General features: G+C 52.7%; 3 protein-coding genes across 4 annotated transcripts in view; all 3 read right to left on the bottom strand.

Annotated features, from left to right (window-relative positions):
- TAF10 (TATA-box binding protein associated factor 10) overlaps nucleotides 1–173 on the bottom strand; it is a 1,749-nt gene extending 1,576 nt beyond the window's left edge. Inside the window, exon 1 of one of the 2 annotated variants that reach the window (XM_017893642.1) lies at nucleotides 39–173. In XM_017893642.1, coding sequence (XP_017749131.1) covers nucleotides 39–90 — 52 coding nt within the window. In that variant the 5' untranslated portion in view covers nucleotides 91–173. The remainder of the gene's footprint in view (nucleotides 1–38) is intronic. The other variant, XM_017893643.1, reaches the window with a different exon arrangement.
- A 496-nt stretch (nucleotides 174–669) lies between these two features.
- Nucleotides 670–7,402, bottom strand: TPP1 (tripeptidyl peptidase 1). Its single transcript, XM_017893626.1, has 13 exons — nucleotides 7,299–7,402; nucleotides 7,111–7,182; nucleotides 6,693–6,832; nucleotides 5,531–5,681; nucleotides 5,206–5,333; nucleotides 4,880–5,058; nucleotides 4,566–4,764; nucleotides 4,225–4,413; nucleotides 3,905–3,974; nucleotides 3,343–3,463; nucleotides 3,072–3,230; nucleotides 2,765–2,890; nucleotides 670–2,586 (listed from the first exon to the last, which is right to left on the bottom strand). The coding sequence occupies exons 1-13, from the start codon at nucleotides 7,340–7,342 to the stop codon at nucleotides 2,446–2,448; spliced, it is 1,719 nt and encodes a 572-aa protein (XP_017749115.1). The 5' UTR covers nucleotides 7,343–7,402; the 3' UTR covers nucleotides 670–2,445.
- Nucleotides 7,403–9,241: 1,839 nt separating this feature from the next.
- The window catches only part of DCHS1 (dachsous cadherin-related 1), a 20,112-nt gene continuing 11,082 nt past the window's right edge, over nucleotides 9,242–18,271 (bottom strand). The window contains exons 10-21 of the mRNA XM_017893618.1: nucleotides 17,925–18,271; nucleotides 17,599–17,838; nucleotides 17,379–17,504; nucleotides 16,550–16,759; nucleotides 14,705–15,583; nucleotides 14,469–14,582; nucleotides 14,086–14,297; nucleotides 13,842–13,996; nucleotides 13,518–13,648; nucleotides 13,120–13,403; nucleotides 12,641–12,779; nucleotides 9,242–12,301 (exon numbers count right to left, since the gene is read on the bottom strand). Coding sequence (XP_017749107.1) covers nucleotides 9,690–12,301; nucleotides 12,641–12,779; nucleotides 13,120–13,403; nucleotides 13,518–13,648; nucleotides 13,842–13,996; nucleotides 14,086–14,297; nucleotides 14,469–14,582; nucleotides 14,705–15,583; nucleotides 16,550–16,759; nucleotides 17,379–17,504; nucleotides 17,599–17,838; nucleotides 17,925–18,271 — 5,449 coding nt within the window. The 3' untranslated portion in view covers nucleotides 9,242–9,689. The remainder of the gene's footprint in view (nucleotides 12,302–12,640; nucleotides 12,780–13,119; nucleotides 13,404–13,517; nucleotides 13,649–13,841; nucleotides 13,997–14,085; nucleotides 14,298–14,468; nucleotides 14,583–14,704; nucleotides 15,584–16,549; nucleotides 16,760–17,378; nucleotides 17,505–17,598; nucleotides 17,839–17,924) is intronic.

Here is an 18,271-nt window from a genome sequence, read left to right as displayed (position 1 = left end):
GGGAGCCGAGACCGGGGGCGCCGGGCCCGGGGCCGAGGCGGCGGAGGCCGGCGCCGCCTCGGGGTCCGCGCCGGAGCCGCTGCAGCTCATCGGGCCGGTGGCAGAGGCGGCGAACAGAGCCGCTTCCGCTTCCGCTCGCGCCGCGCACACCCCGGGGTGACGTCACGCGCCCACGACTCGCCCCGCCTGTCACTGTTAGTGCTCTCCAGCCCGCTCCCCGCCTCCTCCGGTAGTGGGTTTGCGGGTTAGAGGAAATAGGCTGAAGGGCGGAGACCAAGCCCTGGCGAACTGCGCTGCCGTCGCCATTCCGCCCTAGCCTCTGCCGTGCTCGGTGGCGATTCCGTCGAGACCGGAAGCAGCGTGGGTCCGGGACTTTTCCGCCGCTCTGGGACACCTCATTCTGTCTGACGCTGAAGACCTTACTTCGAGGTTTATGGCCCTACATCCCTCTACTACAGGTTACCTGCCTGTCTGCATCGTTTCAAGTTCCCTTATTCAACCTTGTAAGGATTCATAGTGGATTTGGAAAGCCCCCCGCCCTTCTCCACCAACTGCCCCGAGAGGTGGGGGCAGCAGTGGGGCGGCACACAGTGCTGCTGTAGGAGGAGGAGGGGTTTCAATCTGAGTCAACAACGTGTGCAAAAATCACAACGAGTGAAAGGCGTGAGGTTTTCAATGTAGCAGATATTTAATTCTTATTTGCCAACTCCTAAGCTAGGACCTGGGAATACAAAGTTACATAGAACACGATTCTAGTCCTCTAAGCACCAACGGTCTTGGAAAGGAAGCCAGACGAGTAAAGTGGCTATTTCAATACTATGTGGTCGTTACAATACTAGAGGTAGACACAGGGGTCGCAGTGCAAGGGAGGAAGGGCGTTAACATTTGCCACCTACTTCCAGGTGCCAAGTACTCTTATCAACATTATTCCACTTTATTCCCTGGTGATTATGAAAGGCAGGTATTAATATTCCCACTTAACAGACGAGGAAACAGCCTCAGGGAGATAAACTTGCTCGACCCAGTCTCTCTCCTAGTCCATATCAGAACCAAGATTCAAACAGGTTTTGTTTAGAAAATCTAGGATTTTTCAGCCATACCAAAATAAAGTAGCCTCAGGGAATCAAAACATTCACGAGAGAAGGTGACTTCTGAGCTGAGTCTTGTAAGAATTCTGGAAATTAACCAGGCAGTTTGTATCGGGGTGGTATTAAGGGGACAGAACAGCTTGGGGTTTGGGGAGGGAGGAGGAAAAATGATTTGTTACTTAGGAACAAATAGCAAGGAAGGTTTGTGAGCTATGATTGGGGGAAGAAGAAAAAAAAAAAGCCTGAGCTCTATCCAGTAATCCTTGAAAGGTTGTCATCCAAGTGGCCTGATGGGATTTGCATTTTACTCTGGAAGATGATTTGGGGATTGGCCAGAAGTAAGGACACTGTATTTTTCAAGAGAATGTAGCCCTAAACTAATGTAGTAGCAGTGGGGATATAAGTGGATAAGTTCTAGATATACTTGGGAAATATCACTGGAAGGACTTGTGGACTGATAAAGATATATTTAAGAGGTACGAGGTGCAGTCAGTAGGACTTGTTGATTGAGGACTTGTTGATTGAAGATGCGGTGGAAAGATGACACGGATTCTGGCTTGTTTGGAAAAAGCATACCATCATTTACCAAGAAGAAACCAGAGATGGAATTGTTTGGGTTTGGGAAGGTGGAAGATGAAATGTTGAGTATCACACATCTTACATTTGAGGTATCAATCACTATTGGATAGAAAGTCTTATTTAGTGAGATGGTAATGGTTGTAGATGTCAGTGATTTGTTCCAGGGGACAATGAGTAAACTGAGAAGAGCAAAAACCTACAAATGGAGCAATGAAGGTCAGCATTCCATGAAGTAGCAGAAGCTGATGAGGGAGGAAGACAAGAGTGGTCAGAGAAGTTAAGGCATGGAAGCTAAGTAAGGAGAGGGAGTGGGCAACTATGATGGAGAGGCCATAAAGCAAAGATTGAGAAGTATGCACTGCAGGCCATTGTTTCTGGATGTCAGGGTAGGAAAGAGTAAAAGGTGAGAGTAGAGGTCTCCTTGCAGTGAATTGGGTAGTGAATATGAAGTGAAATAGTGCACAGAGTCTGTACACAACCCTTTAGAAAAGCCTGATTGAAAAGAGAAAGATGAGATGCAGAGGGAGCTGCATTCAAAAAAATGCTAGTTATAGCATCTTATTGAGGAATCTAAGGCAGGAGTAGGGAGACCTGAGTATGATGGAGCATGGTAGGGTTGGGAGTCAAGTCAAGCTCACAGCATTTCAGGGTTAGGCAGATAAGCTGTCTGCAGCAGTCAATAGTTGAGGGTTCAGCAGGGCTTCCAATAGGGCAGAATAAGGGACTGAACTGCCAGCTTCAGGGCAGGGGACAAGCCATCTCTCCTGATAGGAAAAGGTCAGGGGTTGAGTAGAGTCTTCAGCAAAGCTGGGAAGTTGGGTGTTCCCCAGCCTGTTACAGGATCCCAGCCAGGGCCAGAGCAGAAACCCTGGCCCTCCACCTCTTCATCCAGACAGGATGCATGGCAGCCATGGGTTACCTAGGGAGGAGACTGGCATCAGATCTGGGCCTGCTAGTACCAATACTTAAAGAGTATACCTCCTCATCCTGTATTCATATTTCAGAGGCTGTTCCATACCACCCAACTGCCCCCAAGTCCCCCTTAGTACTCCCCATAGTTGTATGAAAATGTCCACACCCTTCCCTTCCATACTCACATCAAAGAGTCCTGCCCCATGCTGCTGGTAGAGCCTTGGGTTGAGAAAGCCAAGAGGGGGGTGGCCACTGAGGATTCTGTGCTCATTGATCAAGGATAGAAGCCCCCCAAACACTGGAGTAGAGGCCTGCAAGAGTGAAGGTACAAGTAAAGGTCAGGGGTTCAGAGTGACTGGAATTTTTAGGGGGGTGATGCTTTAAAGTATCAGACATCTTTAAGGAGTCAGGGGTTCTGGGTGCAAGGTACTCAAGGTGTTAGGGGGTAAGGATAGTTCCTGAGTTAGAGTTTGGAGATGGGCTGATTCTCACCGAGGTTCCGGACACCCATGGAATGGGCACTCTGTTGCTGACCACCCAGTAGCCATCGGAAAGTGCAGCCACATCTGGGTAGGCACGGCCACTGGCATTGAAGTAAGTGGATGGTGGAAGGTGGGGGCTAGAGCTCAGGAACTTGGCTACAGCTTCCTCCTGAAAGGCATTTTTGAGTGAGTATTGGCATGTGGCCTGCCCAGCAGTCAGCTGAACTGAGCATCCCCCATCCTCACTCTTACCCTGCATCTATGCACATAAACACATGTACCTGGTATGAAGGCCGTGGGAACACATTGCTGAAGCCACCACCACTGATATAGTCAACGATTTCATTTGTGATGAGGAAAGGTTCCTGGAAGGATGTGCCTCCCACTGTGGTGACATAGGGGCTGAGGGGAGAAGACAGCATTCAGATAGTAGGGGACCCAAGGGGACCTCCAAGATATGTGGGGAGGGTTGAGTATAGCCCAGATCTTGCTGGAGGAACTAGACTCTATGGGGAAGCATCTATATAGGATTGACTAAGAGATTTTGAGCCTTCAAGGCATGGTCCGAGGTGACTGTGCACACGTTTCTCTACAGAACATCCACCAAATCTTCCACTAAAATGCCTGGGGACTGAGGAAAAGGAACAATGGGAGCTATATCCCACACAAGAGATTTGGGGCCTGGACCTACAGGAAGAAGAGACAGGAGTGCAGCAACCAGGGCAGGCAAACCTTAAGGCTGAACCACAGGAGCACATGGTGGGGTCAAGACAAAGGTTCTACATCATGAGATCACAAGTGAAAGGTGGTGGTTATACTTGAGTGGTAGGCTAGAGTACTTACCTGGAGGCAGGGAAGGTAGGGCGGAACTGGTGTCTTCCAGAGACAGACCAACACCCAGCCCCACTGTCACCTAAGAGAGACCAAGTGTAGCACTCATATTAATTGGTCAGGGCTTAGTATGTGGGTTTGATGTCAGAGAGGAAATTTATGTGTCAGCTGTTACTGCAGGAGGTCAGAGTGTAGAGGTCAGGTCAGTGGTCCCTGTTGGAAGGTCTAAGTTCAGATTATGAGTCAGAGACCAGGCTCAGGGGTCACTGTGGGGTCAAAGCTCCCAGGTTGCAGGGGTGGAAGGGTCGCCTAAGTTTAGGGTAGGAGGTCACCTGAGGCGAAGAGCAGGGTGAGACCCCGAGCAGCAGCCTTCATGAGCTCCGTGTTGACCCGCTGGATATAGGCGCTGCTGAGGGAGTCCTCCTCATCTCCATAGCTCACAGTATGCACATGTGGCAGGGCTGACTCGTTACTGAGCAGTATGAGCCACTGCAGGAAGGGCTCCTGTCCCTCATGCCGGCCTGGATTATTATTTTTTTTTGAGGGATGGGCACAAAGATAGTCATTGAGGGTTGTCAGGATCTCTCTCCAGCTTATAGCATTCCCTTGAGGGGGCAGGGATCAATACCCATCTCCCACCCTCTTCCCCACTGTCCAGTCCTCTTGGCAGTACCAGGGCTACTGTAGACCCAGGTGGAGATGTTGGCGCCAGCACTCATCAGGTACTGCACATCTAGACTGGCCTCAATCCCGGCCCGGCCCCGGCCTTGTTGTCCAACCACACGGGTTACTGATGCCTGATGTGCAAAGTTGCCACCGAAGAGGCGCATGAACTGAGCCAGGTCTGAGTCATGGAAATACTGCTCCAGGAACTATGGAGGGAGTCAGAGCAGAGGTCGTGGGTCCGAGGGTGAGTCCCAGTGTGGCAAGGCACTGAGGACACTGTGTGGAGGCTCTGAGGACCCTGGGACTCTTTGCTTGGCTCACCTGGGCACAGGCTTGGCTGTTATTGCTGGTGCCAGAGCCCACATCTTGTGAGGTCAAGTTATATCGCTTACGGATCACAGAGGGGGTCACCCCCAAATGCAGGCCTACAGTCCCTGTCACCTGCGGCTCAGGACGTTGCCTCAGGGATGATGTTGGGGGAAAACGGTGCAGTCCCCCCACTGTAGGGAGAAGTCAGGCTTGAGGAGATCTTATAGACTGTAATGCCCACCTTACTACTCACCCTACCCCCAGTCTCCAAAGGCATCTAAACTTCCCCAGCCCCTGGATCTGTCTGCCCCAACCCCCATTCACCCCATAGGTGTTACCAAAGTCCACATGGGGGGCCAAGGCCTGTGGAAGCTGGTAGGGATGTGGGGACCTTACAACATGGGTCTCTGTAGGTCCTCCCACATAGTGATGAAACTCAGCCCCAGGGAGTAGCAGCTCTGCTTGTCTGGAGGTCAGAAAACAGAGGTCAGAAAGCTCAAAACGGAACAGAAGAAGCTGCCTCTGAGCATCCCTGGGCAGTCAGTCACTGTCTCCCCATGCATCAGCTCCCACCCACAAGCCCCAGCAAGCTCTCAGCTCCCTCCCATCCATCTCACTGAGGGGATGACTGGTGCCCTCCATGGTGAAATCATTTCCTCTCACCGGATGCTCAGCCAGCAAGTCAGAAAGTCCTGTGTGATCACAGAATGGCACTTCTGGGCTCCGGCTGCCAAGAGCCATTTTTGCACTGTGTGGAGGGTCAGTGGGGATGGCCTCACCAGATCAGCCACATTCTCTAGGGTCAGGTATTTTCCTGCAGGGATTCAGAAGAGGCACTTGCCCTTATTCATTGCTTTCCCAAACTCCCCGTTTTAGACCTCAACTATGAAACATCAGGACTTCCCAAAGCCTGGATCAGGGTAAAGGAGGGTTGTGTGTACAGGTGTAGGGTGTACTTGGGGAGCAGAGGAAGAAAACGTTGGAGACACTTGAAATGCCATGGCCAAGAATATGGATTTACCCTAAAGGCCAGTAAGTTGCAAATGTCGCACCACAGCATGTATTGCCATGATCATGAAAATGAATGAGATTAATACATACAAATTTTCCATTTTAATTTTAAGCTTATGTCCAGTAAATGTTTTCAAATCTTTTGGCACTAGTTATCCATTTTAGCTCAAATTTGCATACTTGTTGATTTAAAGCTTAACACGATGGTGAGTCACTGTTTCCTGCCATGCACACTAGTGTCACACTGCCCTGTCCCCAGCCTCTGCAGTTCACATGTGCACACTCCCCCTGCTGTGAAGGGCTTTAACCAGGAGAAGGAACCAATCCATTCTGACTGTTGGAGAGACTGTTTTGAAGCAGAGTGGGGGAGTACAGTGAGGGGTGGGTTGGAGGGAGGAGACTGCAGATCAGTTGGGGAGCTGGGCAGTAGTCCAGGAGTGGGAATAAATGAGTGAGTTGGTAGTAACAAAGGACAGCAAGAAGTAAACTAATCCAAAGGCTCTTTGGGAGTTAGAACTGGCAGCCTTAGTATGTGAACAGAAGAAATTAGAATGGATTCGAGGGTAGGGGAAGGAACTTAAGTTGTACTAGATGCTATTTTCCCGTTTGCCTGGTAGCTAGTAAGTAGCAGAGTCAGAATTTGAGTTCATATTTGATCATAAAGCCTATATGCTGAACCACATCCCCTTTTAGGTTTCTAGCCTGAGGAACACAAGTGTCTTGTCAGGCCCTGACATGATCACCATCCCATGCCCAACCCAGCCTTCTGTCCCTCCACTGCATCCCACATCCTGTCCTCAGTCCTGAAAGGCACCATATTGAGGAGAGTTGGGATCCGACACAGCCTGCACCAGCTCCGAGAGTCTTTCCAGGTTCTGCTGTCTCAGGGCAAAGGTGAGACTTAGCTCTTCCTCAGGGTCCGCACGGCCCAGGGACACCCAGCCTGGGGGCAACCTGTAGGGTCAGGGGTCAGGGACATGGCTTTGGTTAGGGTGGAGATGGAAAATATTGGTCATGGAAGGTTCCAGATTAGGAGCTGAGACCTTGGGTAGGATCCTAGGAGCAGATACAGATCACATGAGGTGAATGATAGGGGACTGAGCCTAGGAACCTAGAGATGAAACTATGGCGTGTGTACTAGGAGCTGGCATGGGAGTGAGAAGCTAGGACCAGGACAGTGAGAGACAGAACAGGGTATGGGGAAGGGGGTGGTCTGTGCTAAGTCAACTTACGTTCTCCGCTGGTCGGGCTCCGGGCTGTAACTGCATTTGCCAGAGAGGATGAGGGCAAAGAGCCCCAGGAGGCTGTAAGGGCAGCAGGTGGGTTTCAGTGGGAGCTACATTGTCCTTGTGTTCCCACCCTCCCAATGTGTGCTCCCCCCAACGTGATCCCTTTCTCCCCAGCCCTCTCAATTTCTCACCAGGCTTGGAGTCCCATTCTGCCCTTCCGCAGATCTGCTGTCATGTGACAGATCACATGAACCCTATATTACACCACCACTAACCCTCTGCCTAGTAACTAGTGACGGTGCTGGCTCCTCCCTTGTGTGGGTGGTCCTGAATGCTAGGCAAGGGTGGGGCCGCCACTTGGATTCTCCCCTCTGGCCAGTCAAGCGCTGAGTAAGCCCAGGGCTCCCCACCTGCGTCCTGAGCCTGGTCCCCTGGGAATCACCACAAGTGAGTAGGCTCTAGAGACCTACAGACTGGGGTTCTTCCTAGCTATATGATATCAGCAAAATAACCTCTCAGAGCCTAGGTTTCTGCATTTACAATATGGAGACTTATATAAAAGTGATCTGCCTTGAAATATTGCAGTGAAAAAATTTTTTCCTCCTTTATCCTCTATGTCCCCATATTATCAATTTTGTGTTCATTTTAGGACTACATTTATGAACAGAGTAGAGTTTTTGCAAGACCAGGATCCTTTTATTCAAATCAGTTTCCAGTTTTAAGTAGCTTCCCAGGAGATCTACAATCAGCTGGGGTCCTGTTTATTATGGGTTCCCAAGGTTTTCAAGGAAATCAACTTTGTTCCAAGGGCCACGGAGGAATCTTGCATCTTGTTTAGTGGGCTCAGGTGGATAAAATGGAAACAGACCTTTGCTTCTTTCTAATGGTAACTCAAAGCCCACAAGGTCTGAGTTTACTCCTTCGAATTGGGGTCATTACAAGAAGATTTTCAATGAGAGTTAAAACCCTGAGGATTCAGTTCCCTTCCAGTCTTCCTAAGTATTATTTTCCCCAAAAAATCCATATGGAAGATGGTGTCAGCAGTGTCATTTTAACTTCCAAAACCATTAATCCTATACTCATGTGAAATCCCTTGTTCTGACCTCAATACTTTTTAGATAGATCCCTCTACTCTTGCTGTTGTCCTACAGGCCACTGACATCCATTAACCTATAGATCATATCCCCACGCTGAAGATTATGGCACTTCACTTTTCTCTCCATCCCAATTCCTGCGATCATTTGACCTAGATGATCAAATTATCTAGGTAAAAGACCCATTCAACACCCTAACCTTCCATTTCTTCATCTCATTAAACCCAAGGAGCATTACCTTCACTTCACTGAAGCAAACCAGTCCCATGGCTACACTTGGGCTTGCTATCTCTCAAAACTGCTCTACCTTTGAAATTATAATTATAGAATCCTTTCTTAGACTATAAACTTCTGTTTTTTCAAGCTATTGTTTTTCCTCACTCCTATTAATCTGACTTCCTCCTGTCCATTGATTCCTCCAGTTTCCCACTAAGCTTGGATCCTAGAGCTGTATTTACTAGCGTCATGCTCAGAAACATTTCTCTTTGACCACTTTTTTTTTTCTTCTAATTTCCTCAGTCCCATGAACTTCTCAAACATTGGCCAATCGCCTTTCCCTCACAGCCTGGCTCCCCCAAAGAACGGTCTACACCAGTGGTTCCCAAATCCCTTTGTATGACTGTGAAAGTTTACACTGCGATGAAGCAAGACAGCCACCTGCAGAAAGCCTGACATGACAAAGGCTCAACAAATTGAGCTATTATTACAATGTGGATATTTAGTGGCCCCAAGAAAAACAAATAAACCCCTTGACTGCTCTTGTACCCACCCCGACTTATTTTAAAAAAGAATTTCGGGCCTAGAGCTGGTCATCCCCAAGATCCCCTCTCCCACTCAACTGATCCCTCTCAGGGCCCTGCTGGCCTCTTGCCCATATTAGAAGGAAAAGATTAGCTGCAGAGAGATGTGATCATCAGCCTCAGGCTAGGCTCCTGAGCTCCCAGTGCCATCCCCACCCCACCACCCCTCTGTGCCTCCTGAGGCATCCACAATACTCTGCCAGGTGTCTTCCAGTCATCCCTATAGAACAAAGCTGGAGACTGGATACAAATTGCAGTTTATTAAGGCTCCAGAGTGAGAATTGGCACTTGGTTCTGGGCAGGGGCAGGGGTGTCAGTGGAACCCAAAGGAGCTAGGTCCAAACTTGTTGGAGGGACCTCCTCCATCCCCCTACCCCCAATAAATAAAGTCTCAGCTCCATCTCAGGGTGCTGGTGCAAGGCAGGGAGCCCTCACTGAGGAGAACCCAGGGCTGCTACCTCCTTCATATTTCTCCCCACATTGGATCTGGTCACAGGTCAGTGACCAACAGGACTTCTGTGGTCCTAGTGCTCTGAGGGGGCTGGGGAGTTCAGGGTGGAGAGCTGGGGCCTGGTGGTGGCCTCCCCATAGCCAGTCATAGTCCGAGGCTGCCCAGGGCAGGCTCAGAGTGGGACCTGCATTGGGGACACTATGCGCATCCCAGGTCGGGGCCCAGCCTGGGCCACAGCTAGATGTGCAGCTCCGTGTCATCAGGTGGCTCCAGGCCAGACTCTGTGCTGAGTGCCGAGGCTGAGGGACCCTGGGCCACCCCAAATGGTGAGACAACGGGTGAGCGAGCAGCCAGAGGAGACAGAGAGGGTGAGAAGCTGGGGGACATGGCAGCTGAGGACAGGGAGCCTTCATGGCTGATGGGGGAGCGGTGAGAAGCTGGTGGGAAGATGGCCCGGGCTGCAGCTGTGTTTGCTGGCTTGGGGGGCACAGACTTGGCTCCTGGGTGGGCCACGGCAGTGATGAGGGGTGGTGGGTCGATACGGGGAGCTGGGGGACATGGCCGAGCTTCATCCTTGAGCCGAGCGATCTCTGTGAAGACACTGGCCAGTGGTTGGAACTGAGGGCACCAGCTCAGCAGGTAGTCCCAGTTATAGCTGCCACGGAGCTCCTCCTCACCTGCCACAATGGCTGTCAGTGCACCTGCCACACATGGCTTGCCATCTGCTGGGAAGCCGTAGTCCCCAGTGGGTGCAGGGCTCAGGCCACAGCCCCCCAGGAAGGCTGTGGCAGTGGCTGGGGGCCCCTCCTCTCGATAGAGAGTGGCTCCTGCACCTGGCAGCAGCAGCCCTGCCTTTCGGCCCTTATACCAGGTGTCAGGGGCAGGTGGCTCGCAGGATGTGTCACTCAGTCCATCTGCATCCTGCTGGATGCCTGAGTCAGGGCCACGGGCAGCCAGAGAGGAGGCCACACTGGCCACACGGGGGAACTCATTGATCATGCGGATCTCATCATCCTCTGCAGCCTCTGCTGAGCCTCGGCCACTTGAATGTGAAGGGTCCAAGGAGCCACCACGGGGGTAGGGTCCTCCAGCTCCTGGCCCACCATAGCTGGGAAGAGTCTGGTGATAGAGGTGCTCAGAAGGTGGTGGACTAGGTGGCTCCCGGCCCACTTTGTGCAGTGAGCCACTGGCTAGGGGTGCCGCCTGTGACATTGGGCCAGGGGCTGCCTCAGCCTTGCGGCTACGGGCCCGAACAAGTCCTAGGACAAGGGCTGCCAGTGCAAGCACCACCACAACTCCCAAGGAGGCTGCTACAGCCCCTACTAATAGCAGGTTGAGGTCAGGTGCCAGGCCCAGTGCGGTGTGGGTGATATCCACGGTCACAGGCACTGTGGCACTCCGGGAACCAGGCAGAGGCCCCCGTGCTATCACCTCCAGCCTCAGCTCCCGTGGTGCTTCCCGCCGGGTCCGGCCCCCACCCCCAGTGGTGGCTGTTCCACTGCCTGGTGCTCGACTGTCCACCCGCAGGTACAGGGCACCTGTTGTCTGGTTAATACCAAAATAGGGTGAAGAGGTGGCAAGGGAATACAGAACCAGGCCATCGGCACCCCCATCCTCGTCTGTGGCCTGCACATGACCCAAGCTGTGGCCACGCCGGGCACCTTCGGGCACTTGGAAGTGGAAAGTTGGTGCCAGAAATACTGGGTCATACTCATCCTCTCCAGTCACCAGCACTGACACAGTGACAGAGGCTGAGAGATTCCCAGCATCAGCAGCACCCACCAGCAGCCGGAAGCTTTCTGTGTGCTCGTAGTCAAAGGGCACTCGTGCACGCAACTCCCCTGTTGAGCTGTTCAGTGCAAATGCCTCACGGCCCTCAGGCCCTGGCCCAGCCTCCAACAGGCTGTAACGGAGCTTCCCAAAAGCCCCAGCATCCCCGTCGATTGCATGCAGAGTGGTCACGAGAGTGCCTGGAGGCTGATTCTCGGCCAGGCTGGTGCTGAGTAAGTTCAGTGGGAAGGCTGGGCCATGATCATTCACATCCTGGACCTCAATTGTCACTGGTGCCAAAGCAAAGTGTGCACCAGCAGGGTCAGCAGCCTGTACTACAAGCTGATGTTGAGCCTGGGTCTCACAGTCCAGGGCATGGGCCAGTCGCAAGGTGCCTGAGCTCTCATCCAGTTCAAAGAGCCCTGATGGGTCGCCTGAGCTGACAGTGAAACGCACGAGGCCATGAGGGCCAGGGTCAGCGTCAGAGGCCTCTACGTGCAGCAGCTCAGCTCCAACAGGTGTGTCCTCAGGTACTGCCACACGGTAGGATGCTCGGGTAAAGACAGGTGGGTTGTCATTGACATCTAGTACAGTGACAGTGACTGGCACGACTGAGCTTTGGGGTGGCTGCCCACGGTCAGCTGCAGCCACTGTTAGATTGTACTGTGTCAGGCTTTCAAAGTCTAGAGGTTCAAGCAACACCAGGCAGCCCAGTGCCTGGGGCCCTGGTCCAGCACTCTCCCCAGCCTCAGCCAGCCTGGGTTCCAGCTGGAAGACTCGGCCCCAGTTGCCACTGATGATGCTGTAGTCCACAGCGGCATGGGTGCGGCTTCCATCAGCATCTGTAGCCTCCAGGGTGAGCAGAGTGGAGCCAGGGGGTAGGTCCTCAGTCACAGCCACACGGTAGTGTGGCAATGTGAAGCTCGGGGCGTGGTCGTTCTGGTCCTGCAGTTGCACATGCACTGTGGCTCGTGCTGCCCGGCCTGGAGTCCCGTGGTCTCGTGCTTCCAGCACCACATCCACTGCTCCTGACCCGTCATGGCCCAAGGCCACTGTTCCCACTATTGTGAACAGGGTCCCTGAGATGAGAATGGAAGGGAAAGAAACATATTCAGCAAAGGCTGTGAGTGAACAGAAGAGTGACCCTTCAGGATCTAGGAAATGGTTTTGGAAGTTAGACTCAGGGAATGGCCTATCTGCTGGGAGACAAGGGGATGGCCTCAAGGATTCACAGCTTAGGGAACAGCTTCTAGACATGCACTCAACAAGGGGCTTACAATGAAGACAGAAGGGAGGAAATGTCCTCCCTGGGACAGACATCCAGGAGTTAAAGAGTTTGAGTAACAAATTCAAGGAATGAGGTCAGATTATAGCGTAACACAGTCAAAGGCAAGTGGCAGATCCTGGGAAAGACGCACCATTGTTGGGGTCAACACTGAAGCCATCAGCAGGGGAAGCCAGGTGGTAGGAGATGTGACCATTGGCACCTGAGTCCCGATCAGTGGCAGAGACGGAGAGAATGGCACTGCCTGGGGGTGTGTGCTCAAGCAGCATTACCTGAAGTGTGAGGAGAAGTGCTTACGGCCAGGCTTCCCATTTGCCCTGCTGTCCATGCAGCCTGTTCTGGAGCTCGCTTCCTTGAGCCCTGCTTGGTGTCCATTCCAATACTTGGAATACTTGGAGCCCCTATTCCTAAGTATTCGAATGGGAAATGCCCACCTTCTCCCCTTTGTGGGTACAGGATGCAAAACCAGGATGTAGTTCACAGGACTTGGGACCCTCCCATTCCCAGATCAGCTCCAACGTCCAGCCCACCTCAGCAGCTGCTAGCTCTGATACTTCCCTCCAATAGGAACAACCCAGGCCCAGGTGAAGGTGGATCCAGGGGTGTCAATACCTGGTAGAGGCTCTGTGAGAAGGCAGGTGCATTATCATTGACATCCTCCACAAGTACTGTGAGGTTGGCACGGCCCTCATGAGGCCCATCATGCGCCAGCAGCTGCAGCTGGTAGCGGTCACACTGCTCAAAGTCCAGGGGCCCCGTGAGGGAGACACGGCCTCCATAGCGGCCAACACTGAAGGGATCCTGGGGCCCAGATGGGCTCAGCACATACCATAGCACCGGTCCTGAGTCCACATCATTCCCTGTTACCTGTGCAATCTCTGAGCCCAATAACGCATCTGAAATACACAAGACAAATGTGTTTGGCATGGACACAGCCCCACCTTGAGCCGCAGGGTGGAGAAAAATGTCTCTCTGCCACCCTTTATGCCACCCACTTTACCCAGTCTCACCTTCTGACACTCGGAGCTCCCAGGGCTGGGGGATAGTGGGGCGATTGTCATTGGTGTCGATGACCATCACCGTCAAGGTAGCTGAGCCCACCAGGGCTGGGCTCCCTCTGTCTGTGGCCATCAGTACCAACCTGGGTACAAAGCACAATCATCGGGTGGAGCATGGCAATAAGGGGGAACTCTGGGCAGGGCCAGGAGGACTCAGGACAGACCTTAGGGCTGGGGAATTCAGGATGTGGCCAAGGGACTGAGATGGGTTCAAGGCAGGGCTTTAAACTGGACAGGCCCAAGATAGGGTCTTGGGTCCACAGGGCCAGGACTCACCGTGTTTCGGCCCAGATCTCACGGTCCAGGATGGCTGTGGTAGTGATAGTGCCTGTGGCTGGGTCTACGTGGAACAATCCACGTGCCAGCTGGGATGCAGCCAGACTGTAGGAAATCTGTCCTCCAGAGCCTTGATCCAGGTCATCTGCCTCCACCTGGTGAGGGTAGGAGGCTGCTGGGACTGGTCTGGCCATAGACAAGTCTGACTAGCCCTGCTCCCCCATCTTTCCATCACACCCCACACCTGCAGCAGGGGCCCCTCCAAGGGCCGGGACTCAGGAAGGAAGGCCACGTAATGGGGCCGCAGGAAACGGGGAGCATTGTCGTTGGCATCTTGCAGGGTCAGGGTCAGCACAGTGAAGGCAAAGGCTCCTCCACTCTCTGCCTGCAGCACCAGTCGCAGTCGTGGACTCACCTCGAAGTCCAGCCCCTCTGCTGAGAGAACTGTGATGGCACCTGGGGGAGGCAGAATGCATCAGTGACAGCTCCCTTTGCTTGCCCTGGAGCCTCCTTCTCTGAGACCCCTTACTCAAGGATAGCCCTTCACCCATCAAAGGCTCCTCTGATGCAAAGAACCTGCTTCCCCAGTAGCCTGTCCCGCACAGAGCCCCTGCTCCTATTCCTTACCTGTACTAGGCTGGATGGAGAATGTCCCTTTCTCATTCCCACTGAGAATGCTGTAGGTGATGGGTCCATTTGTGCCTCCTGCATGGACAGCCCTCGGGGAAACAATAGGAGTCCCTGCAGAAAGAATGGTATTGTTGGACTGCGAGCGTGAGACTGGGAGAGTTTGGGGACATTTTCAATGGGCAACCCCGGCCCATTTGGGAGTTTGAATCTGGGAGAAATGGCTGGGAACCCACCTGGGGGCGCATTCTCACGAATCATAGCCTCACTGCTAGTCCGGGGAAAGCGGGGTCCATGCTCAGCTTCCCCCTGCAGTCCAACAATGATCACACCAGTGGCAGAGCGAGCTGGACGGCCAAGATCAGTGGCCACAATGAAGAGGACACGATCCCGGGGGCCTAGAACTACAGGAGAGCGGGCCACACGGATTTCACCAGTGTAAGAGTCCACAGTAGTGCCAGGAGGTGGTGTGCCCGCCAGTCGGTACAGAATGGAAGCATTGGCACCAGCATCACGATCTTCAGCTCTCAGTGTGGCCAGAGCCAGAGTTGGGGTACTGAAGCTGGGGCCTGGGCGGGGCAGGCGTAGGCGCAGAGGACTGGTGGGGAAGGTGGGTGCATGGTCATTGACATCACGCACCATGATGGTGACAGACACTGTGGTGCTTAGGGGCCCAGCAGCTGCACCATCCACTGCACTCACAGCAAAGGTGTAGCTGGGACACTGTTCTCTGTCCAAGGCTGCAGCTGTGCGCAGTTCTCCAGAGCTAGGCTCCAGCAGGAAGGCTCCTGCTGTACCGGCACCCAGGTAGTAAGTCACACGGCCATTGGCTCCAGCATCAGGGTCATGAGCTTGTAGCTGCAGCAGCAGGGTCCCTGCAGGCACATCCTCCGGCACCTCCACAGAGTAGGCAGGCACAGGAAAGGCTGGAGCATGGTCATTGGCATCCAGCACTGTCACTGTCAAAAGCAGCGTGGCACTGAGAGCTGGCTGGCCTCCATCCCGGGCCTCTATCCTCAGCTGGAAAGCTGGTTCCACCTCTCTGTCTAGTGGCCTCATGGTGCCAAACTCTCCAGAAGCAAGGTCTAGGACAAAGGCTCCTGATGGGTCCCCATCTGCAGAGAAGGGCATGCACATATAAATATACATGTGTCATGGGGATGGGGGTAATTGACAGACAACAGCAGAGAGAGTGAGCATGTGCACAAAAGCAACTGAACTTATGAAAGAAAGGAAGAAAAACAGAAAAACAGAAATGGAAAGTAACAGAAGATACTGTAAAGCAGCTGGTATCATCTGTGTGTGGTCTGGGAACCCCAGGAGTCCCCCAGGTCCTTTTCATATGCATAAGATCAAAATTATTTTATAGCACTACTAAGCCATTATATTGCCTTTTTATTCTCATTATCTCACAGATGTACAGTAGAATTTGCAGATGCTCTATGACATGTGATGACATAATGTCTTGGTTAATGGAATGTGTGCTTATGTATTCTTGTGTTTTCTAGAATATTCTAGATAGAAAGTTTAGAGCATGAATGTGTGTGTCTTCAGAGATTCAGTTTGTTCTGGCTATCTTCAGTTATACCTGCTTTAATCTCTGAAATTAATTACTGTCCAACAAATTGTTACTTGAAATCTTAGTATTTCCTTGTGCTTACACAGAAATACCGGCAAGCTGTATACTTCATTGGCTTGTTTCACAATCATATTTAACATCATCTCAGTTTTATTACCTAATACAGTAAATACTGATATAATCCACATAAAAACTCTTTAGGGTTCTCAAAAATTAAGAGTGTTAAGGGTTTCTGGGACCAAAAAGTTTGAGAACGGCTGCTCTACAGGGAGAAACAAATGAGAAAGAAAAGAAATAGGAAGATAGAAACAGAGACACACAGGGAGATAAAGGGCATGGAAAGAGATACCCAGATACACTGGGTGTAAGCATGAAAGAAAAGGTGGACGATATCACGAGGGAAAAGGAGACCCAGACACATGCACTGAGGCTGACAGCAGCCAAGGAGGAGCAAGAACCAGGCAAGTGGGTGCTGAGTTAGTGGGAGTGGGAAGGTTCTCACCTAGGATGCGGTACTGCAACTGCCCATTGGCTCCCACATCTGGATCAGAAGCTCGAAGCATGGTAAGGGTTTGGGGGTCCTGGCCCTCAGGCACCTCCAGAGAGAGATGGGTACTCCCAAAGGTTGGTGCATGGTCATTCTCATCCTCCACAGCCACTCGAACAGTGGCATGAGTTAACTGGGGAGGTGAGCCCCTGTCCTGGGCATACACTGTGGGAAAGCAAAATCAATGATCTAGTCTGCTCTCATCACATGGAGAAATCCACACCACATAGTGGTCATATACGTTCATTAGGCGCACACAAACCAGAAAATGTCCATCTCTCCATACTTCCCAGGCACACATGTGTCATGCATACATAAACATACATGTGTCCTACCTCCCATGCTTGGTGCATGCAAGATATATCTTGGACTAGTGGTGGTGTAACAGGAAAGGCACTAAATGAGGTATGAAAAGATCTGGGTTCAAGTCCCAGCCCTGCCACTTCCAAGCTGCATGAGCTCGAGCAAGTCACTTGACCTCTCCAATATTCAGTATCAATATGCTCCTCTGTTAAATGGCTGCGGTATCTGAGGGAGGCCTGGAGGGCATAGCTGTGACATTATGCATTTTAGAATTTGTATGGTCACAGTTGTGGCAGTCTAGAATTCAGTTCACCTTGCACCCTGCCAAACTCTTGACTCCCCAAAAGGGTCCAAAAACGTAACAGAAGCTTTGTGGCATTAGGCAAAAACTTCTAGAAGGTAGTACTTTGGGTATTCTGTCCAGGTAATACTGGTGTTTACAACACCTCACTCAGGCTTTTGGGGTGCTGTCAACATGTACCTGTCAGGTTGATCTCCTCCTGCTCCTCTCGATCAAGGGCCCGAAGAGTCGTGAGAACACCAGTGTCAGGATCCAGAGAAAAGCTTCCGCTAGAGACGCCTCCATAAGTCACTTGCCCGTTGGCCCCTGAGGAGGGACAGCATGGAGGGCGATCAGAGGGTAAAAACGCTCTTTCTTGCCCCAGTCCATCCCACTCATAATTCATCCCCCGAGGTCTTACCCAGGTCGGGGTCGGTTGCTCGCAAGGTGAGCAGAGATGTGCCAGGCGGGCTGTTCTCACGCAAGAGGACGCTGTACTCCTGCTGCTGGAAAGTAGGCGCCTCGTCGTTGACGTCAGCGACACTGACGGTCAGCACCTGAGTGGCCGAGCGCGGCGGGGAGCCGTGGTCTGAGGCCACCACTGTCAGTACGTGCTCAGCTCGTTGTTCGCGATCCAACGGCTGCACCACGGACAGCGCTCCTAGGTGAGCAGTAAGGCAGGTTGGTGGGGACCTCAACACTCCACATCAGCACCTTCCTCGCCCTCACCCTCAACCAAACTCTCACCAGTGCTTGAGTGCAGCCGGAAGTGTCCGTCCCCGCCAGATGCCAGCCGATAGGACACGCGTGCGGCCTCGCCCAGGTCCGGGTCCCGGGCTACCACGTGCAGCGCCGCGGGCCCAGGCGGCTGGTCCTCTGGGAGGCGCACGCGTGAGGGCGAGGCGAAGACAGGCGCGTTGTCATTCTCATCCGTGACGAAGACGCGCGCAGAAACGCGCGCTGCACGGCGGCGGCTGGCGTTGGCTGGGCGATCGATGGCTTCCACCAGCAGCAGCAGCGCGGGAGTGGTCTCTCGGTCCAGGCCGCGCGGAGCGCTGAGCGCCCCGGTGCGCGCGTCCAGGCGAAGCGCCGGC

Source organism: Rhinopithecus bieti, unplaced genomic scaffold, assembly GCF_001698545.2.
Source record: "Rhinopithecus bieti isolate Rb0 unplaced genomic scaffold, ASM169854v2 scaffold_24049, whole genome shotgun sequence".
Classification (NCBI taxonomy): Eukaryota; Metazoa; Chordata; class Mammalia; order Primates; family Cercopithecidae; genus Rhinopithecus; species Rhinopithecus bieti.
This window is presented reverse-complemented; position numbering and strand designations above follow the sequence as displayed.

Excerpts from the sequence above, each read along its gene's own strand:
- TPP1 (XM_017893626.1), bottom strand. The coding sequence starts at position 7,342 with ATGACAGCAGATCTGCGGAAGGGCAGAATGGGACTCCAAGCCTG. Across the intron at positions 4,414-4,565 it reads CTGGGTCTACAGTAGCCCTG|GCCGGCATGAGGGACAGGAG; the intron begins GTACTGCCAAGA and ends ATAATAATCCAG. Across the intron at positions 2,587-2,764 it reads ATGGGGCAGGACTCTTTGAT|GTAACCCATGGCTGCCATGC; the intron begins GTGAGTATGGAA and ends TCTCCTCCCTAG.